General features: G+C 42.1%; 1 protein-coding gene across 1 annotated transcript in view; it reads left to right on the forward strand.

Moving 5' to 3' along the window:
- The window catches only part of LOC128355191 (filamin-B), an 85,436-nt gene that overhangs the window by 56,449 nt on the left and 6,249 nt on the right, over nucleotides 1-22,738 (forward strand). Inside the window, exons 17-44 of the mRNA XM_053315431.1 lie at nucleotides 2,101-2,224; nucleotides 5,972-6,132; nucleotides 6,258-6,348; nucleotides 6,479-6,633; nucleotides 7,080-7,197; nucleotides 7,323-7,402; nucleotides 8,132-8,317; nucleotides 8,747-9,061; nucleotides 9,578-9,674; nucleotides 10,199-10,399; nucleotides 10,502-10,675; nucleotides 10,792-10,954; nucleotides 11,069-11,229; nucleotides 12,243-12,534; nucleotides 12,624-12,777; nucleotides 12,875-13,064; nucleotides 13,179-13,426; nucleotides 14,719-14,799; nucleotides 15,542-15,644; nucleotides 16,185-16,325; nucleotides 17,437-17,565; nucleotides 19,091-19,264; nucleotides 19,535-19,693; nucleotides 20,245-20,448; nucleotides 20,584-20,736; nucleotides 20,995-21,117; nucleotides 22,206-22,472; nucleotides 22,585-22,722. Of these exons, the coding sequence (XP_053171406.1) occupies nucleotides 2,101-2,224; nucleotides 5,972-6,132; nucleotides 6,258-6,348; nucleotides 6,479-6,633; nucleotides 7,080-7,197; nucleotides 7,323-7,402; nucleotides 8,132-8,317; nucleotides 8,747-9,061; nucleotides 9,578-9,674; nucleotides 10,199-10,399; nucleotides 10,502-10,675; nucleotides 10,792-10,954; nucleotides 11,069-11,229; nucleotides 12,243-12,534; nucleotides 12,624-12,777; nucleotides 12,875-13,064; nucleotides 13,179-13,426; nucleotides 14,719-14,799; nucleotides 15,542-15,644; nucleotides 16,185-16,325; nucleotides 17,437-17,565; nucleotides 19,091-19,264; nucleotides 19,535-19,693; nucleotides 20,245-20,448; nucleotides 20,584-20,736; nucleotides 20,995-21,117; nucleotides 22,206-22,472; nucleotides 22,585-22,722 (4,582 nt within the window). The remainder of the gene's footprint in view (nucleotides 1-2,100; nucleotides 2,225-5,971; nucleotides 6,133-6,257; nucleotides 6,349-6,478; nucleotides 6,634-7,079; nucleotides 7,198-7,322; nucleotides 7,403-8,131; nucleotides 8,318-8,746; nucleotides 9,062-9,577; nucleotides 9,675-10,198; nucleotides 10,400-10,501; nucleotides 10,676-10,791; nucleotides 10,955-11,068; nucleotides 11,230-12,242; nucleotides 12,535-12,623; nucleotides 12,778-12,874; nucleotides 13,065-13,178; nucleotides 13,427-14,718; nucleotides 14,800-15,541; nucleotides 15,645-16,184; nucleotides 16,326-17,436; nucleotides 17,566-19,090; nucleotides 19,265-19,534; nucleotides 19,694-20,244; nucleotides 20,449-20,583; nucleotides 20,737-20,994; nucleotides 21,118-22,205; nucleotides 22,473-22,584; nucleotides 22,723-22,738) is intronic.

A 22,738-nucleotide genomic window follows, 5' to 3' on the forward strand; every position in this document is an offset into this window, starting at 1 on the left:
GCATTTTTGTCGAGCAGCAAATGAACAACCAAATCTAAATCTGTAACCAGCATGTTGACTGAAACTCACATTAATCATCAGCTGTACTAAAATCCAGAGTCATTTATATAATTTAAACCAGCCTCAGTGGTTTATATTTAATTGGTTTCAAAATAAATTCATTTAAATGTTTTACTGTGTTGTTTGGTTCATTTGCTTTGAAGTTTGATGCCTTTTACAACCTTAATGATGTCTTAATCATCATTTTGGTAGTTTTTCAAAAATGATTAATAGATGATGAATGTTACATATTAGTTTCTGTGTAATTTTATTACCTGGAAACGACCAGAAATGAGGATTTTTATGATATAATATAATTTTTATTATGGTATTAAAATAGAAATAGTAATGAAACACGTTTTAAAGCTTGGCAAAAATAGAAATGCAGAAGTCTTTACAGTTAAAACTCTCTCAAACTTTCTCTCTATTCAGAATATTAGTCTTTGTTACTTCATTTGAAAGAAGACAGGAAGGAGACCGTTGACTAAACAAACATTGCACCGACCTTAAATATCACTACAGTACGTGTTTACATAAAACATTGTAGCTGTGTGGGTGTGTGCCAAGTGACAAATAATGATTTTATACTGTAGCTGCAGCTGAGCAAATAAAAAAGGAAATGCTAGAATACCAGTGGAAGATTGAGCTTATGTATTAATGCATCTTAGATCTGTATACTGATACCGCCACACAGGATTGTTTGACTCATTTTTAAACAGTTACCTATTGCTGCTATTTATAGCTGCCTAGCATAACTGTAAAACACAAAAAATATGTGTTTATATATTTTGTGTTTCTGTGTCAGTTGTTTTTGTGCATTATGATATTTTAGCTGCAAAACCTTTATCGCTGGATAGATTTGTACAGTAGATGTGATTTGCTCCTAGATCTTTGAACTCATGATGCTTTTTACCTCCTGAGATCAAGTTTGGACTCGAACTTAATTATCAGTTTTTCAATGCAGCTTGTAGCAAGTTGTAGCTAGAATATGAGCTAACGTACAGTAGCGTAGCATATTCTCTTTGTTGGAGTGGAAACTAAAGAGAGACGACTGTTGACTTCAGCAAAAAAGTGTCATCATGTTTTTGAACAAGATAATAAATAATCTTTTTATTAGTACCGCAGGGGGGGAAAGTTGACAGTAGCAGAGAGGATGGTGCTGTAACAAGAAGCATCAGAGGAATAAAGGTTATATTCTCGCCTGATAAAACATCTGACAACATCTTTTAGCCATGCATACCCAATATGCCTTGCAGTTCATTGAACATGCCCAACCCGAGGGCTGAGCACCCGTTGGGATCAGTCAGGTCGGCAAGCATTTCTCTGCCAAATTTGAGGGGAAACCAATCAATGTTGGTTGACATAAAATGCATCACTATCGGTGCGCCCCAGATTTAAAAACTCTGTATACTGTGAAATACAAAGAGATGTATCTGGTGTTGATAGGTTTAATTATCATTGTGTGAACTTTGTAAGAGCTTTAATGTAACAGACATTCATTTATATGTAAAAGTCCTGCACTACAGCTCAAAAACCACGCTCAAGTCTGGTTTACTGCTTACTGGTTTATGTTGGTCATTAGCTAAGCTCCTAGAGATACAGTATATACAATTCTTTATACTTATAGGTCTGTGTCCTCCCTGATTCAATTACAAAAGGCACTTTGTATGGCAGCTGACATGAAGATTAACATGTAATAATTGTTCAATCTGTTTAAAGTTTTACCACTGTTACCTAAACTCTAGTGCTGTCCTTTGTCTTTATTGATACAGTTTAGTGAAATCAACTCAAAGGAGATATTCTGATGCTTACTACAATATGTTTCTATATGTGTTGAAATGTTGTATTAAGTAATGTGGAGTGTGCACATAAGAGTATGAAGACCAAAAAGTAGTGGATCTCATACGGAGCCTTGTTGCACTCCATACTGAGTTTTCATTCCTTGTAACAATAAGAAAAAACTGATTAACTGCTGTGTTGTTTTAAGCATTGTAGGATGTGGTTGGGGAAAATCTTTTGTTAATGAAAATAAGTGATGTCATTTCCTGTCGCCGCTTGTAGGTGAATGTCGGTAAAGGAAGCCACCCCAACAACGTGAAGGTGTTCGGACCTGGTGTGGAGAGAACCGGCCTGAAGGCCAACGAGCCCACACACTTTACCGTGGACTGTTCAGGAGCTGGAGATGGTAAAAAAAACCCTAACACACACACACACACACACACACACACACACACACACACACACACACACACACACACACACACACACTCACAGTAATAATTAAGACAGTAAATCCCCACAGACAGTTTTATTTGGTGTGACAGCAGTTTCCATCTGTGTCAGAGTAACACACACAAGACATTACACACTTTAAGACATCTACACACTCTACACACCGCTGTCTCTCTGCTATGTACAGACAAACATTCATTTTATATATTCTGCTCACACACACACATACACACACACACTCTCCTTTCCCTGGTATGTCTCGGCGATGATCTCAAGCCAGAAACATCCTGACAGGAAATTCATCACTCTGACCTTCCTGAACAGAGCGCCACACTCTTTGTCAAGATTACACTGCGTCATGTTTTTACACACGCCGAGTACAAAAATACAGTAAATTTAACTAGTCCCTTTTCAGCTTGCGGCTGTCACATATTTCAAAAAAATAGCATTTAAACACAGAACCCCCCCCCCCCCCCCCACCACCCCACCCTCTCCCCCCCTTTGCCCCACAGCTACTGACGGTGTCTCTCTATTTCCCCCTGACTGTCTACACCGGACATGTCTTAGCTGTGTTAATGCCCAGATAATAAATGTGGCAGTCATCCAGAATTCACAGCACTGTAGCTACATAAAACTCTCTGTTTAATGTCTATACTGGCCTTGTAATGGGTCAAGAAGTGCTTTTTACTGGCTTTACATGTTAGACCTTTTCCACTACCCCCCCAGCATCCCTCAGGAGGTAGTACCAAATCAAGGAAGGTAACAGTTACGTAAATGTTCTGCTTTCTTTGGTGACTTTACATATTTTACAAAACCCTCTAAAACATCCTCAACATAAAGAGAACTTAAACTGCTTTTTCTTTATTGTAAACTTGCATTAATTGATTTTTTTGGCCACTTGGAGGCAGCGGAAACCAGTTGTGAACTCAACACTGACATATCATCACCTTTTGAGTTGATATGTTGAACTTGTTGAACTTGCTTATTTCCACATCTGACAGCTACAGAGCAACATTATCATTCATTTGGAGTCATGTTTCTGTCCACTTGGTTAAAATAATGGGCCTTGTAATGGGTCAAGAAGTGCTTTTTACTGGCTTACATGTTAAACCTTTTCCACTACCTCCCCAGCATCCCTCAGGAGGTAGTACCAAATCAAGGAAGGTAACAGTTACGTACATGTTCTGCTTTCTTTGGTGACTTTAGATATTTTACAAAACTCTCTAAAACATCCTCAACATAAAGAGAACTTAAACTGCTTTTTCTTTATTGTAAACTTGCATTAATTTATTTATTTTTTGGCCACTTGGCAGCAGCAGCAGCAGCAACAAGTTGTTAACTCAACACTGACATATCATCACATTTTGAGTTGATATGTTGAACTTGTTGAACTTGCTTATTTCCACATCTGACAGTTACAGAGCAACATTATCATTCATTTGGAGTCATGTTTCTGTCCACTTGGTTAAAACAAGTCCAATAATCACTCTCTTTTAGTTCTGTTTTTGCTCTCTATCAACTCTTGACGGAAATATCTGGCTCTTTAGCTGCTAAATACTTCACCAACTTGTCGACAGCTAACTTGTGTATATTTGTATATATTTGATGCTGAGCAGATAGTGTACAGTGGCTTTTTATAGCCCTTTCTCTGAAAACCGCTGCCTGCTGTTGCCAAAAATGACACTATGAGAGCACTTAATGAAGTGAAACAGTAAAGTTGCAGCCAGACAGCTAAACAATGAGCTGAAACTCACTACAAAGCTCCATAAAGCCGATAGGAGCTGCAGAGTCAACGATAATTCATCACTGTCTGACAATGCACATCTATACATAGGAAAAATATTGACTGTTACTATTAATGACGTTTCTTATTAAAGTCTGCCGCTGTAATCCTGATTTAGAGTGAAAGGGGAAAAACATTACACTGATTGCTGCTTCAAATAGCTTTCAGTTTGATCTAATTCATGTGACAATAGATCAATGATGGTTAAAGCCTGGTGTGAAGGGTAAAGGCCCATGTCTCTCAGAACCAAACACATGGCTGGGATTTGATACCCAACTCTCGTGGCAAGACATCTATTCAAACTTCTCAAATTACTGCTGCAGAATAACCCAATAACCACACTCTTTACACCAAGAGCCACACACACTTCATTTGCCTTCAAAGCTCAGGACAAAGTGGCTTATTCAGCAGTTTTATTTTTTTTTTTAAAAATTCTTTATTTAGGTATGGCAGTACATGTCACAAAGGCAAAGGCAGTACCATTTTTCTCTGCCATCCGACTTTTACATTTTAAGTAAATGAGCATACAAAATAGTAGTAATAAAAAATAAATAGATAAATAAAACAATAATAAAGAAAAAGAGAGAGGGAGAGAAGAAAGAAAAGTGAGATAAACCATAAAGAACTTTGTACAGTTTGGGAGAGAAAGTGTGCACATACATGTCCATAATGTCCTTATAGGAGAGAAGTGACCAACATGATTCTTAGTTAGTCGGTGTGTGTGTGTGTGGGGGGGAGGGGTTATGGGTAGTCTTCAGCATGTATGGGAAGCAGTTCTCAGTGTATTCAGCAGTTTTATTGGCAAACATAATGTGAATCTATGAATCAATGGTGGGAATATGTAGTTGTCTGAGAAGTTTCTGTGGACATTTTTGTTTTTATGTATTTAATCCTTTGTTTAAACAGGGTAGTCTCATTGAGATATGAAAGTTAGTTTATACATACAGATAGGTAAACCATTGCTCATTCATTTCTATTTTTGTTTTTTGTGTTGTCTCTCGGTCTCTATTGGAATCCATTGTCATTCTTCAATCTACACATTTTTTTCAGAGCCACCTGCAGCACTTAGTATCTGTTTCTGAAATGACTGGACTTGTCAGTTTGCAGATATCATTTGAACAATCTTCACCATTCATTGTTTCTTTCATACTCTGAATTCCTCTGCTGTGATTGACAGCTCAGTAAGGAATGCTGAGTGCTGCATAGTTGAGACTGTTTACATCAGAGACTGAAACAATATACTCAAGCATCCATGGGGCAATGTGTTGCTGATATGGGTTAATGAAATGAGTGAGCAAGGGTAAACAAGGAGAGTCTAGCACCCCCTTGTGGCAGTCAGTGACACTAAAGGGGTAAAATTCAATTATTTATTCAATTATTGTATTACTGTTATTCTTACTCATGTTTTATGTCTTTTATTTGTATTTTATATGTATTTTATGCCTCATGGTAGCTGTTATGTCTTTTATTTATTATTCTGTACAGCACTTTGATCCACTGTGGTTGTTTTTTAACCCTCCTGTTGTCCTTGAGTCAAGGAAGGAAAGAAGGAAGGGAGGGAGGGAGGTAGGGAGGTAGGGAGGGAGGGAGGAAGAAGGAAGGAAAGGAGGGAGGAAGGAAGAAGGAAGGAAAGGAGGGAGGAAGAAGGAGGGACGAGGAAGGAAGGAAAAGAGGTAGGGAGGAAGGAAGGAAGGAAGGAAGGAAAGAAAGAGAGGACAGAAAGGAGGAATTGAGGAAGGAGGGAAGGAAGGAAAGAAGAAACCAGCTGACCCCAACATGGGTCTAGTTTCTCAGACATCTTGTTATAACAGTAGAGGCTGAAAGAATAAATCCATCTGTACAAGATATAGTAGTCCACCTGCTCTCTGGACAATCTGTTTTACATTTTGCTCCAACTCTACTGTGTGTGTGTCTCAGGTGACGTCAGCGTGGGCATTAAGTGTGAGCCCAACATGGCCAGTGACAAAGAGGCCGACGTGGACTTTGACATCATCCCCAACGCCAATGATACGTTCACAGTTAAATACATACCTCCTGCTGCTGGAAGACTCACCGTTAAAGTCCTGTTCACTGACAAGGTACACACACACACACACACACACACACACACACACACACACACACACCTGGACAACAATGATTAAAATGTGTTGTGGTAGTTAAAAGTTAATTCTGTTCAATTTCTGTTACTGTTTTCCTGCAGGAAGTGCCACAGAGCCCCTTCAACATCAAAGTCGAACCTTCTCATGATGCATCGAAGGTGAAAGCGGATGGTCCTGGACTGGCTCGAAATGGTAAGACACACATGCAATGAAGATTAAACAATGACACATTTTTGTTTGTTTCTATTCTCCTCAAACTATTAAAGTACATGCATCTTCTTGACTTCACCTTTCCTTTTGTTCTCTTTCTCTCCCTTTGTAGGTGTAGAGAGCGGTAAGCCGACTCATTTCACAGTGTTGACTAAAGGAGCCGGTAAAGCACCGTTGGATGTCACCTTCTCCTCTCCGGTCAAAGACTTTGACATCATCGACAACTACGACTACTCTCATACTGTCAAATACACACCTGCACAACAGGTATGTCAAATGTGTTTAAGTGTTTATAATACACACCTTCAATGCAAACTGCATCATTCATGTATATCAAATGTGCAAACATGAATGACAGGTGCATGAAATTAGTGTAACATGCACATAATTAATGTCAGATATACGCTCATGTAACACGAATGCACACGTTTTTGTGATTTGTGGCTTTGATCAGCGCAAAATTACATTATTTGTTCCCAAATTGTCCGCAGTCAGTCATGGTGACAGACCAGAAATAACAGAGCCAGTGAAAGCTGTTTGCAGTCACCATTGGCTCGAAATCAAAATAGAAAAGAAAGCAAAGCCGCACAACCCGTCTCACGTTACAACAAAAGTCAATAAGAACCGTGCGTCGCCTCCTTAGTTCTTACTGACTGCTTTTGAATGGGAGTAACTGCTGAAGCGTTGAGTCTACTTGTTGCATGTGTCTGCAGGGGGAGATGACGATAGTGGTGACGTTTGGAGGAGATGCTATCGCCAAGAGCCCCTTCACAGTCGGTGTCGCTGCTCCGCTGGACCTCGACAAAATCACCGTTGACAACCTGGAAGGAAGTAAGAAATCAGTCTTTCTCTACTTCCAGAGAGAACATGCATGAAACAGTGTTGATCGAGACCTCCAAACTGATTTTTAAAAGAGTGGTTCCCTCATTGTTTTTAAACTGATGATTATCTTTCAGGAGTGGAAGTCAACCAGGAACAAGAGTTTGTGGTGAACACCAAGGGAGCAGGAGGTCAGGGGCAACTGGAGGTGTCAGTGGTGAGTGTCTGAGATGGAGTCGTTAGTTCCTCAGTTTTTCACTTAGTTTCCAATAAGCTTCAAACACATCAGAACTGCAACCCACTCATGTCTTTGCTCCCCTGTGGCTCCTTTGTTCCAAGAAACTCAGCTTCTCACAATTCATGAGTTTAACATTTCCAAATATGTACTTTTATTATGAGATACAATTTATGGAGATGTCTGTGTGTGTGTGTGTGTGTGTGTGTGTGTGTGTGTGTGTGTCTGTGTGTCTGTGTGTGTGTGTATATATATAAAGATCATTTCAGGTCTCTCACCCTCAGATTCACTCTTACTCAAACAGACAATCTTGTAATCCTCATCTTTCCAAACATCTGTCAGCCAGATGTCAACTTTTAAACAGATACAGTGATCTAAATGTCTGAAACTGCCATTCTCATTGGGTTGAAATTTCTTCATTAGAGCATTATTCTAAATTATTTTAACAATGTGACTTTGTTTTTCTTTTATAATAGATTATTTAGTTAGCGATAGTCAATAAGCCCATCTAGGAACACCCTGATTTTTTCATTATTTGTGTGATTTGACTATGAGACATTCAAGGTGCAATTAAGACACGTTTTAAAATCTCTTTTCTTATCTTTTTATAGAATATCACCAGATTTATACTTTAAAACACAGACTGTGGTGTGGTCTTCAATCTTGGGAGTTAAAACGTTCCTCACTGTGTGTGTGCTTGTGTCTTACTAGCTGAATCCCAGCCAGCGGGCGGTACCTTGTAAAGTGCAGCCTCAGCCCGGTAAAGCAGATGTCAGTACGGTCCGTTACACGCCCACACAGGAGGGTGTGTACGCTGTCAATGTGACCTATGATGGACACCCAGTCCCTGGGAGCCCCTTCCCTGTGGAGGCCCAGCTGCCTCCAGACCCCAGCAAGGTAACGTCAGCATCTGATCCCCATTTTAAAGAGAAAGACTTTGTTTCTATTCTTTTCCTTAAAGTTTATTTATTTTGTTTTATCTCAGTAATTATACTATACTATATTATGATACATACATAAAATGTTTAATCAGAATATGTAGCATTAAAAAAGAAAAAGCTCTAGTCAGCAGGAAATCAAAAAGGCTAAAAAGCTACATTGTATGAATCAAAAATTACTTGTATAATGTGCAAAAAAAATTCTGATCAATTTAATAAACTTAAATAATAAAAAGGACAACACATTCTTCAGTAGGAGGTCAATGAGATACACCTAAATACTAAATAATGAAAATAATACAGCAACAGAAAATGTCAAAGCTTAAAATGTAACTGTAAAAGCGGCTGCATGGCACCGTTATCAGCTCCTCTGGTTTCCTCCTTCCAGGTGAAGGCGTTCGGTCCAGGTTTGAAGGGAGGTTTGGTCGGCGACCCAGCAGAGTTCACCATCGACACCAAAGGTGCCGGGACTGGAGGTCTGGGGCTGACGGTGGAGGGCCCGACCGAGGCCAAGATCGAGTGTTCGGACAACGGCGACGGGACCTGCTCTGTCTCTTACCTGCCCACCGAGCCCGGAGACTACCTGGTTAACATTCTGTTTGAGGAAGTCCACATCCCCGGCTCACCGTTCAGAGCCGACATCCAGATGCCCTTTGACCCCTCCAAGGTGGTGGCGTCGGGGTCAGGCCTGAAGAAAGCCAAGGTGAGAGCCGTGAGATATGATACAGGCCTGAATCTAAAGATGCAATCTCTAGAAACCTGAAAACATTGAGCGGTTAATAATTAGTTTAATTTTGGGTCAATTCTGGACCAATGTATTTATTATGGTGACGTGTTTCGCTCCCATCTTCAACAACAAAGCTTCTGAATTTGTTAGACCTCTGATTTGATCCCCTGATTCTGAGGCTTATGAGTATTTAGAGGCATCCACTACCCACTACACCAAACTAGCACTAAAAAAAAAAAAAAAAAAAAAAAAAAATTAATAATTTAATAATTTAAACTGAAGGCCAGAACATAAACCTTCAGTACAGTATTGTTAAATTGTCTAAAAGACTCCAGTGTTTCTGATATGAGGAACATTAGGGAGATTATTCATAGTTTTCTTTTAATTGAGAATCAACACTACAACTTCTCCCATTTCTCAGCTCCACTGATTTACATATAATAATGAATGAAGTTTGAAGTCTGATGCAGCTTGTTGTGTGTGTGTGTGCAGGTTGGAGAGACCAGTGTAGTGAACGTGGACTGTTCTCGAGCTGGATCGGGACAACTCACCCTGGAGGCTGCTCCAGACTCCTCGTCCAGTCCCACCGGTAACAACAACACTGTTTTCATTCACCTGTAACCAATATATTAACTATAATGCAGCTTATACAGTTGTAAGCAGGTGCTGTTATTTCTCACTGTTAGTGTGTTAAAGCGTATTTCAACATCTAAGTTTTGAATTTATCTGCCGCACTGCAAGAAATAATCAATGATAGACCTTTTTTTAAAAATTCTAGTTCTTAACTACATAACTATATATTAATATTGACAAAAAGCTAATTCTGTTCACTGTTAAGAGGATTTTCCAAGGCTGCCTCAACAGTGAAACCACATCGTCCTCTAAAAGTTTAATGCTAACATGTATCGTATTCTACAAAACTGACAAAAAAATTCCTTTTATGAATAAAACTTCTGTTATTGGGATCAAAGTTTCTCAGCTTTCACTAAGACATGTCGAGTGTTTCTGCAGGCGCAAAGCATTTCTTCTGCTTAAATAATTCAAGAAGAAAAACTCACGTCTTAGAAATAAGAGAGGCGGTCTTCAATGTAAAAACTAAACCGTGTGTTTCAGGTGTGAAAGCGAAGACGGAGGTGGTTGACAACAAAGACGGGACCTACACAGTGACCTACATCCCCCTGACCGCTGGCATGTACACCCTGCTGCTGAAGTACGGAGGCAAGACTGTCCCTGGTTTCCCCGCTAAAGTGATGGTGGATCCTGCCGTTGACACCTCGAAGGTCAAAGTGTTTGGACCTGGAGTGGAGGGACAAGGTATGGTCCATCTGGGTTCACACTCTCTCTTCACAGCAGCAGATTCACAACTGCAGATGTTTATGTGATCCAGGCTATAACAGACACTTCTCTTCCCTCCAGCTGTTTTCAGAGAAGCCACCACTGCATTCACGGTGGACGCCCGTCCTCTGAGCCGGCGAGGAGGAGACCACGTGAGGGCGGAGGTCAAGAACCCGTCTGGAGAGCTGACAGACTGTGTGATTAACGACAAGGCTGATGGGACCTACGATGTGGAGTACACTCCATTTGAGAATGGTAACGAAGAGTCAGGACTGAGATATTTAATTAATATTAAACCTGTAATCTTTAAATCTACAACTCCTGACTGTGTGTAATGAACTGGGTGCTGTGTGTCTCGGTGTGTATTTCAGGCGTCCACAGCGTCCAGGTTATGTACGACGACACACCGGTTCCCAAGAGCCCGTTCAAGGTTTCTGTGGCGGAGGGATGTGACCCCAGCAGGGTGGTGGCATCCGGCCCTGGGCTCGAAACAGCCTTAACCGACAAGCCCAACAACTTCAACATCATCACCAGGTAATATACCATTTCATAGTAAAAATGTTTGTGAAGCATTTTGTTGTTTTTTAAAGTCTCTAACTTGAGGTTTGAACTATTGCTGATTGCATGTTTTTTTTGATCCACTACCAGAGGGGCTGGTATTGGCGGTCTTGGCATCACTGTGGAGGGTCCGTCAGAGTCAAAGATGTCTTGCAAAGACAACAAAGATGGAAGCTGCAGTGTGGAGTACATTCCCTACACCCCCGGCCTCTATGACGTCAACATCACCTACGGAGGAGAGCACATCCCAGGTGAGATTAGATCTTCTTTTTAACCTTTTTATGGAGCTTTTGAATTCTCGTCTGTATGAGAAAATCAGCAAATAAAAATTTACCAAGATCTGCTGAGAGCTCACATACTGTTTATATCTGTTCCCTCATAAGGCTTTGTGCTGGCGTTGCTCTCGTTTCCGTCTATAAACGACCGCTGATCTTAAAGATGTGGATAATGTTTTTCAGTGCACATTTAAAAAGACGTTGATGTTATTGGCTGATAAAAGATGTGCCGAGTGTTTGAGTTTAACGCTTTAAAGATGTTGTTTAAGTTACTGGCTGAAGTTGAAAAGCCGCAGCTCAGTTTAATTGACTTTATTCAGGAAGAGCTCAGCGTGTTTCCTTGTTTAACACCTTTCATAGACAGCTGTTGGTTTGTAACTCTGCTGGTGATGCAGAAAGCTTCAGGATGCAGAAACCACATTATCCAAAAACGTTGTTAACTAGATCAAACTTACAAAGAGTCTAACGCCACAATGAACTTTATAGAGCTGTTTCAATTAGTATAACCACTTATTAGAGCAAAGTAAAGAATTTAAGAATCAGAGGTCAATGATGCTAAAGCTGATTTGAATGATGAATTTGGGACAATATTTTCCTGCATTGGGCGATGAATAACAGTGTAAATAGGTAAAGACGACAATGTATGGAGGCCACAAACTCTGAAGAGAGGAGTAAAACATGAGATCTTGTTATATGGCGCGAAGATATGAATCTTGTAAGATTTATTTGTCTTTTGGGAACAAGTTATTTAAAATTACCTTGATTGCCATGATATATACTGTATATGCTTGACGCCCATTTATATTAAGAAATTGAGATTGACTCAAGTGTGTTTGAAACAATATATCTCTGCATTGGAATCAATTATTTTTCCCCCAAATCTTAATTTTAATAGCGATATCCACCTTAGGAAGGCTTGTGTCAATTAAAAATATTAATAGCTTAGTTTTGTGACTTAAAGCAACATTTCCTTTTGTTGGTCTTTCTAGGAAGTCCATTCAAGGTCCCAGTGAAGGACATAGTCGACTCCAGTAAGGTCAAGGTTTCTGGTCCAGGTGTGGGGTCAGGGGTCAGAGCCAATATCCCACAATCCTTCACAGTGGACTGCAGGAAAGCAGGCGTTGCCCCGCTGGCTGTGGCTGTCACTGCTCCCAAAGGCATGGCAGAGCCGGTGGAAGTTACGGACAATGGGGACGGCACTCACACGGTGTCCTACACGCCGTCTGTGGAGGGACCGTACTCTGTGGCCGTCAAGTATGCAGAGGAGGACATCCCCCGCAGGTACAGAGCAGTTCAAAAATTAGATTTGAATCAGAGTATTTGTTGTCCTCATGGATCAGCGATGGTACTAACGGCATCTGTCTTTTTAGTCCCTTCAAGTTTCGGGTTCTGCCAACTCACGATGCCAGTAAGGTGCGAGCCAGCGGCCCCGGGTTGACCAACGGCGTCCCCGCCAGCTTCCCTGTAGAGTTCAACATCGATGCCAAGGATGCTGGCCATGGCCAACTGAGCGTGCTCATCACCGTCAGTCACACACACATACTCACACACACATGAAAGAACACATCACCCTGAAACGATCAGTCCTCCATCTTCGTTTCTCTTTCTTCTTCCACCTCAGGACCAGGACGGTAAACCTAAGCACCCTACTATCCATGACAACGGCGACGGTACATACCGGGTGTCTTACATCCCCGACCGGGCTGGCCGGTACACCATCGTCATAAAGTACGGCGGTGATGACATCCCTGCATCACCTTACAGAGTCCGTGCCACAGCAACCGGAGACGCCAGCAAGTGCACCGTAACCGGTCTGTCACCACTCAAAAAATATGTTTCAAATATAAAAATCCAAACATTCAAAAATACCTTTTAATTTTATTTAAATATAATAAATAAAACCAAGTACATGTTTCTCCTCCTAGGTCCTGGTGTTGGCCCCACAGTGGCCATTGGCGAGGAGCTGGGCCTGGTGGTGAACGCTAAGGCTGCTGGGAAGGGTAAGGTGAGCTGCATCGTGGTTCAGCCCGACGGCAGCGAGGTGGAGGCCGAGGTGATGGAGAACGAGGACGGCACCTTTGACATCTTCTACACAGCACCGGCACCCGGAAACTACGTCATCTACGTCCGCTTCGGAGGAGAAAACATCCCACGTAGTCCCTTCAAAGTCATGGTGAGAGATGGATGCAGGATTATATTCGTTCTGGGGTTTATTAGACTATGATTAGGATCCAAAATGGGTTTGTGTAAGCACAGGTGGTTATCTGTGGCAGCTTTGAAGGTAAGAGCATCCCAAAGACATGGAGACAGATGGAGATTGCACTTTATTTGGGCTTATTTCAGTCCTATTGGGGATCCAAAATGGATTCAGTATATAAAGGGCCAACTCCCTAACTACAAAAATTGTATGTTTTAGATTTACTGTTTATTTTTCTTCAGGTCAGTCAATACTTAAACACATCACACTTCTTGGACATTAATTATTCATTCATGTTTGTTACTATAATACTGTAGTAATGCAGTTTAAGTACAGTTTGTCTCCACTGCATCAACGTTGTGATGTTCTTTTGCCTCCAAGTGGCCAAAACATCAATTAATGCAGCTTTAAGTGAGACTGTGGTTTGATTTATTAACATTTTGACCTTATGCCTTTAGGTTACAGACCAGGATTTAACCACGAGGGCGCAGTGGTGGTTGTCCACTTTTGAATGTTAAAATTGTGCTTCCCATCTGTCTGTTAAGCTGTGTGTGTTTGTGTGTGTTTGTGTTTGGGTCTTTCTCTTATTCAGTTTTCTATCTCATGTATCTGATGGAACAGATACATTTCAAGTTTAACAAATACAGCTGTCTGCACCGGCGCTGTGCTTTTATTATCCATCATGTATTATTGTGTCATGTGACACCTGTAGCACAAAAGACGTGTCATACAAACCAGAGGAAGAAGTCCAGGTGCAGTAACGAGAATATGGTGATCTGCAGGACTGATGTTATAAATTTGTGGCTTTTTTGGGTAATTTTTTTAGACATGCATCAACACTAGCAAATAAGACATCATATTTTTATTGAAGTTTAAATTTTGTAAAGAGTAGGGGATCGTCTTTAATCCAGAATCCAAGTAGTTATATATGGGGAGAGATTAAACTACATATTAAACAGTTTATTTATTTGTACTTTATCATGTATGTACAGATTTTGAACCCACAATTAAATGGCAGTATTAAAAAAGTGTAGCTAAAACTTTTTGGCCATGACCAAAATACTGTCAGCGAACATGTCAGCTCCGGTGTAGACTCGCTGTTTGGGAGGTTTTAATTTCTACTTACAAACCAAACCTAATGATATGTGGTGGACTTTAATATAGATAGTGTGTGTGTGTGTGTGTGTGTGTGTGTGTGTGTGTAAACAACTTGGGAGTGGATAGGTGTGTGTGACGTCAGATGTTAACCCTTACTGTTGTGTCTTCAGGCTACTGATGAGGTACCAGTGATGCAAGAGAAGTCTCTACAGCAACAAGCCGCTGCCCCCGTAGCTGGCTTCCAGCCCTGGGTACCACACGCATGCATACACACATTCATACACACACACACAATCATTTCATATATACAGACAACCTCAAACACACACTTTTTAAGTTTTTGTGATTTGGTTGAAACGGCCCTTTAATAGACAAGCAACTCCAAGCAAACACAAATCAATAGCGACAACATACACACTGAGGCACTAAACACACACACACACACACACACACACACACACACACACACACACACACACAGGCCGCCTCTCTTGCAGGTGAATGGCTGCGGGTTGAACCCTTGATCCCCCTCCCCTCCCCGCCCTCTCTCCGTTCTAAAATATACTTCCTCCGCCGCTTTGCCTCCTCCATGTCCATCGCTTCTCTTTTTGCCTCAGCCAATGGGATTGCAGCAAACAATCTAACAACGTAACATAAATAAACCATGTTGCAGAAGGTGTTGCTATGGTTATGTGGGGGTCTGAGGGGCGTTTTCCTCCAGAGATTTGTTGTGGTGGCCTCTATCCCTCTCCCTCTCCCTCTCTCTCCTCTCTCGTCGGTGCACTCTTCATCGCTGTGGCTGCATCACAAAGTCACCTAATCATCCTCTTTCTCCTTGCTGCTCCATCGCACTACACTTCCCAGGATGCCCGTGTGCTGGCGGGGCTTGGATGCAGCTGCCCGGTGCATGTTTATAATTCAGGTCGTTGAGAAGGACAGTTGTTTTTAGCGTTTGAATGACACGTTAAACTCTGTCTGTCTGTCTTTCTCCAGGTGACAACAGACAACTACAACAGAGGCAACGGCGTCAATGGAAGCGGCTTCAGACCGTTCGACATGGTGATACCCTTCTCCTTCAGGAAGGGAGAAATCACCGGTGAGAGAGGGACTGGTGAATTGAATACTGATTCAGAAATGCAAAGTGTTTAAGTCGGTGATTCTTAGCACACCCCCCTGTGTGAAGACTGTCCTGCACGCTGCTATTTAAAATCTTTAGGAAAGTAGCTGCTCTTTGTTGGAGGTCTTAGACATGCACCTCATTACAAAGATGTGATGGTAATTTTATTTTAAATGTTGGTTTCTGCCCGGGTCACAAGCCCATGGTATCCTCACCAGGTCTGACCGGTTATATTTCTGTGTTGGTTGTGTAATTTCCGCATGAAGCCATAACAAATATTGATATAATGAACATGTTATCACGTTACAGACAGGTGAAACCAGTCGTCCATGTCTGAACAAGGCTGTACATTTGCCAAACCAACCAAGTAGTCCACATTCTCCAAGTGTTTAAAACTGAAACATTGTTATTCTTTATAGATTACATTTTAGCTCATAAATGGATAATAACAGAAATAAGGAAGGAAACACAAGGAAAACATGAGAAAAAACAACAAACTTGTCTCTTTAACGCTCTCAGGTGAGGTCCTGATGCCTTCAGGTAAATCAGCTCAGCCGCTGATCACAGACAACCTGGATGGGACGGTCACAGTGCAGTACTCGCCCACTGAGGCCGGCCTGCACGAGATGCACATCAAATACAACGGCACACACATCCCAGGTCAGCACACACTCACACACTCACACACTCACACTTACACACTTACACTTCACATATGGGTTAGAAAGGTGGAGCAGAGACATCTGGTGTCCACATGTGGAACTGCAGCCTGTTTCTCTCTCAGACATCAATCTGCTGTCAGGATGTTTGGACTCTGACATCAGAGTCGAGATGAAACATGGAGAGGTGTGTGTGTGGTGTTGGGGGGGTTGTGTGTGTGTGTGTGTGTGTGTGTGTGTGTGTAAGGAAGATTAGTACTGTATCTCGGCTATATAAGAAATGTGTGATGAGATATATGCATGTTTGTAATTAGGAGTGTGAGTGTGAGTGTGAGTGTGAGTGTGTGTGTGTGTGTGTGTGTGTCATGCATCTGTTTGTCTTTTTCAGCCAGGAGGAGAAAACCATTAACCACCAACCACAGATGACATCACAGCCTGAGAATCTGTGTGTGTGTGTGTGTGTGTGTGTGTGTGTGTGTGTGTGTGTGTGTACCGGATATTACTTATGTTGTGAGGACAAACCTGTTTACACAGTAACATTACGGGGTCTCATCTTCCTTTTGGGAACAAAAAGCAAATCCCCGTAATGTAAATCTAAACATTTTTGGCTGAAGGCTCGGCTTATGTTTAGGGTAGGTCTTTAAGTCTGCAGGAAATGAATGTAAGTCAGTTTAATGTCCTCTGAAGAGAGATGGAAACACTACTCTGTGTGTATGTGTGCGTCTACTCTTGTGAAACCTGAGTCAAAAGGTTTTTGCTCCACAGAGCTGAAACATCAGGAGGTTTTATGTGTTTTAGATCCAGTTTTGTGATGGAGTCATTTCTTCAGGTGAGAGCTGACGAAGCAGCTACACCAAAGATCACAACAGACCTCAGCTTTATTTACACCTGAATTATTCGTGAAGGCAGCAGAAATGGCATCATTAAGTTTCCTCTAGTAGAGTCATAATCCCATAATGTTTACTTCTGCACAAGAAATAAGATGTTATTACTCCTTGATGTTTCCTGTGTGGGTGTAATGAACACTGTAGCCTCTAGGTGATATTTTTCCTCCTCCTTTTTATCCCATTTTTTTTGCACTCATATTGATGACCTGTTTTTATGTGTTACAGAGTCTCCCCTTCAGTTCTATGTGAACCACACCAGTAGCCCCAACGTCACAGCTTACGGTCCTGGTCTGAGTTACGGAGTCGCCAAGAAGACGGCCACATTCACCGTCTTCACAGAGGACGCCTCTGAAGGTACGAGAGGAGGAGCTGGTAGTCAATATGAGGTGTTTTGGGTTGTAACAGACCTTACAGTTTAGTATTTGTAGTAGTAATGGTAGAATGGGGCATATTTGTGGCATCCAACACTACAACCATTACTAAATTAATACTTTTAAAGCTTTAGACAAAGGAGAATAAACAAGAAAAGTCTACAGCTACAATGATTTTAAGCTAAATGCTAAATTTCTCACAAAGACATACTAACATGCTAACTTCATCAACTTAACATGCTAATATTTGCTAATTACAAAAAACAAATTGAAGTTGAAGCTTATAGAAATGTTGTTAGCTTTGCAAGTATTTGAAACCAAAGTATTGAACACATTGTGTAGACCAGCTGTCTGACAGAGTTGTCATCTGTAGAGTCAGCCAGAACCAGCATGGTTTTCATGAACAAAGAAAAACCAGCCGTGTTTAAACATTTGGAAACAGTTTGTTTTTAAAGGTATTTAAGGTATTGAGTTTTTATTAGATTTGAAGGTTGGAAATTTTCTCTGCCCATAAAGAAACATGTATCAGACCTGGTGGCAGCTGGAAGTTGCTCAGCTTTCTCTCTGATTCTTCACTCCAAACGCATTTTAGTTTAATTGTTTGCACAGGCAGAAAAACACCAAGTTATATAATACAGGACTGACAGATTGTGCTGGTGAGACCAAAAACCCACATGGGCTCGTGAAGGTATCTCACCATTTTCTTTACACTCTGAAACTCAAACTCAAACTCATTACACTTAATATTTACTTTGTATTATATGTTATGTTCTCTGTTTACTTAATATAGTCATTCTGTTTCTCCATATTGTTCCTGTGCTGTCTACTCTGATTACTGTTTATACAACATCTGTTGCATGTTTGTCCGTCCTAGAAGACAGATCTTGTCTTTGTTGTTCTTCCTGGAGATTTTCTCTTTTTTTGTGTGGATTTATTTCTTTATCAAACGGAGGGTGTCCTATGCTATACATGGCTTAAAACCCGCTTAGACACATTTGTGACTTTGGATACCTGGATGTCCCTCGATGGCAATAATACACAAATACAAAATGCTAATGAAACATTTAACATTGTTTTTAAATATTAGACTTTGGCCTGATGTCACTTTAAGGAAAACTGTCCCAAAGTCCTGCAGATTAAGACATTTCGGTACTTTTAATATTAGTTAACGTCAAATCAGATGGTGCCAAATTTCGGTACATTCACGAGCATCATTCTGGAGAGGAACGCATGAGCTGGGAGTAATATTTGCAGTGTTGCTGTAATAATTGTTATTTTGTAATGTTAGTACTGTAATTGTAGTAACAGGATTTTTAGTGCTAATGTTTGTGGTGATGATATTATAGCTGTAACTTAATTCTTAAATGTCACAACAATATAAATGTAGAGCAGTGTGTTGCAACATCAGGTAGATTTGGTGTGAGCATACTGTGTCAGATATATATTCAATGTGTATGTGTGTGTGTGTGTGTGTGTGTGTGTGTGTGTGTGTGTGTCTGTCCATCCAGGTGGTCTGGACTTGGCCATCGAGGGTCCGTCCAAAGCGGAGATCAGCTGTGTGGATAACAAGGACGGGACGTGCAGCGTCAGTTACCTGCCTGTTCTGCCCGGAGATTACAACATCCTGGTCAAATACAACGATGAGCACATCGCCGGCAGCCCCTTCACCGCCAAGATCATTGGTCAGTCTATCACATACATTTGTCCTGATGTTGTAATAAGTAACATTGTAGTAATTAATCAAAAGAAAAAAGAAATCCTTTGTGTGTTTCTTAGTTGTTTTCCATGTGGGGAAAAAAGAATCAGTTACCATCAAATGAACTTGTAAAAGTCGTCTTTACAGCCTGCAGGGGGTGAAATTCAATAAACGGCAGATTTTTGTGAAAGTTCATAGCATAATATAAATATCTGAATTTGGCTACATGCTAACAGCGGTGTCATGTGTGTTTCAGAGGACAAACAGCGGCGCTCTCAGGTCAAACTGGGCTCAGCAGCAGATTTCTCTCTGGACATTAATGAGACGGATCTGAGTGTGCTGACCGCCAGCATCAAGGCCCCGTCCGGCCGTGACGAGCCATGCCTGCTGAAGAGGCTGGCAAACAACCACATTGGTAATACACACACACACACACACACACACACACACACACACACACACACACACACACACACACACACACACACACACACACACAAACATGCTCTGAAGTGATTTTATCTGTGTTGATTTAAATCTGTTTCTTGTCACTTTCCCCTCACACTCCTTCTCACCCTTCTCTTGCGTTCATTTCTTCGTCTCCCTCCCCTTCCTATTACTTGTTCCCTCATTCCTCCTTTTTTCTTTCTCTCCCCATTACTCACTCTCTACTTCCATCCTCTTCTTCCTACTTTTCCTTATACCTCCTTCATATTCTTTGTTTCCTCTCCATTCTTTCCACCTCTTCACCTTTTCATTTTCTTTTCTCCTCCTCTTCTTCCCTTGCTTCCCTATTCTGTCTCACTTCTTATCTCACCTTTTCCTGTCTTTCTACCCTCCTTCTTATTTTCTTTGCCTGTTCTCCCTCTCTATCCTTTGCTTCTCCCGCATTTACTTTTCCCACTTCCCCCCTCTCTACCTCTCCACCTTTCATTCCCTCCCTCCTTCCCTCCTTCCTCTTCCCAGGTATCTCCTTCATCCCCAGGGAGGTGGGTGAGCACCATGTCAGCATCCTAAAGAACGGGCGTCATGTCGCCAACAGTCCCATCACCATCATGGTCGTCCAGTCTGAGATCGGCGACGCCAGCCGGGTCAAAGCTCACGGCGACGGCCTCGTCCAGGGCACCACCTTCAACAACGCCAGCTTTGTGGTCGACACACAGGAAGCAGGTCAGTACAGAGGACTCTGTCCACCTCTGCTTTTGTTTGTTTTTAATGAGTCACAAGTTAATATCTGAGATTCAGGAACAATGCTTCCTCTACAGAAGGAAGTAATTTCTGTTTATATACTGTGTGTGTGTGCAGGTTATGGTGGACTGGCTCTGTCCATCGAAGGTCCCAGTAAAGTGGACATCCAGACAGAAGACCTGGAGGATGGGACATGTGGAGTCACCTACTGTCCCACCGAACCAGGAAACTACATCGTCTCGATACGCTTCGCTGAAGAACACATCCCAGGTAAAAACTAACAATCTGTTGCAGCCTACTCTGTAGAGTCTACAGCTACGCTAATACCTCTGTGAGGATGTATTTTGGCACAATGGTGCTTTGAGCTGAATGCAAACGACTGTAACATTGCTAACATGCTAATGCTGAAAATGTAACAAGTACAGTACTGAAATGGATGATCAGTGTGTGTATTCACTGGATGTTGATGTTAGTTATACTGTAAGTCTTTACACACAAATAATTTAAGGTGTCTGTATTTGTCAACAGGAAGTCCATTCACGGTGCGGGTGACAGGAGAGGGTCGTATTCGGGAGAGCATCACCCGACGACAGAAGGCAGCATCTGTTGCCAGCGTGGGCAGCGTGTGTGACCTCAGCCTGAAGATACCAGGTACACACACACACACACTCACACTCAAACACTAAAGCTTTCCTTCCTGGTTACTGTAAAGGCTCGACAGTGTCAGTCAGTATCCACACACTTCTGGATGAGACAGTTGCTGGTTTTTGGGGGGGGGGGGGGTTTCTTATTTTTATCCAACAGCCCATCTGTAAATGCTTCTAAAAGTAAAAACAGTGTGTCGAGATGTTTCATGTGTCAGTGAAAAAAACTGAAATCTAGATTCAGACGTCCTGCACCATCAGAGCTGCTCCTCTTGCTTTAAAATCTTTTTTCCTGTCTGAAACTCCAACATTTCTCTGGTTTCTGTCTGTTGTTTCTCACTGCTGCTCAGTACTGACTGTAGTCTGTGTCAGATTTGTCTTTTCTACTTTCTTATTAACTTCTTTTCCTCTTTTTTTCCTTCCTTTGTCTCACCCTTCCTCCTCCTTTTCCTCCTTATTCTGTTTCTTTTCTTTTGTCCTAATCCACTTTCCCTTTCTCCTCTTCCATCTTCTCTTACTCAGCTTCTTCTTCTTTTCTCTTCCTCTGCCTTCTGTCTCCATCTCCAATCGCTCCTTCTACCCCTACTCCACCTTGTCATCCTCTCCTCTTCATCACCCTCCTCTTCCTCCAGTGAGCTGGTTCCTCCTGGTCTTGTCTCGGCAGTCCCTCTCTCACGCCTCCTCTCGCTCCTACTGCTCAATCTGGTGGTCTGGAAGCTCCAGTGGTCGCGGGGCTCGTCCCTCTACTGCTGCCCAGGATCGGAGCCTCTCTCCTGGGCGCTTTCGCCTCATTTCTGGCCTCTCTGGTCTGGTGCTAGCAGGGGGAGAGAGGGCAGCGAAGAGTGTTTGGGTCACTGATGCTCGCTGCTCGGTGGGAATTTCCAGGGTAGAGGGTGCGTTGTAGAGCCCTAGGGGGGAAACTAATTAATGAGTACAAGGTTTGCAACATAACATGCTTTATTAAGTTGCAGCTGTGTGTTTGTGTGTGCAGAGAATCTGCCTCATCTTTTCATCGTTACTTTTTGGTTTTAGGGCTGAACTGATTGTTACAGATTAAAAAAGTACTAAAAGATCAAACTCTGTCTCTCCTCACAGCAATCGACATTCAGGACGTCACTGCCGAGGTCACATCCCCGTCTGGAGCCAGGCAGCCCGCCGAGCTGGTCGCCGCAGGCAACGACACCTACTGTGTGCGTTTTGTGCCCACAGAGATGGGTGTGCACAGCGTGAGTGTGAAATACAGGGGTGTGCACGTACCAGGCAGCCCCTTCCAGTTCACTGTGGGGCCGCTGGGAGAGGGAGGGGCCGCCAAGGTGAAAGCAGGAGGTCCGGGACTGGAGGGAGCACTGGCAGGAGAGCCAGGTACACACACACACACACACACACACACACGCACACACCTGGATTAATGTATAAGAAAGGGGTTTGTGAATTATGGATTTGCACATTTCTCATATCTTCTCTCTCTCTCCAGCTGAGTTCAGTATCTGGACCAGAGAGGCTGGGGCCGGTGGTCTGTCCATCGCCGTGGAGGGACCGAGCAGGGCGGAGATCTCCTTTGATGACCGCAAAGACGGATCCTGTGGTGTCTCGTACATCGCTCAGGAGCCTGGTAGAGAAAACACACC

Source organism: Scomber japonicus, chromosome 3, assembly GCF_027409825.1.
Source record: "Scomber japonicus isolate fScoJap1 chromosome 3, fScoJap1.pri, whole genome shotgun sequence".
NCBI classification, from domain to species: Eukaryota; Metazoa; Chordata; class Actinopteri; order Scombriformes; family Scombridae; genus Scomber; species Scomber japonicus.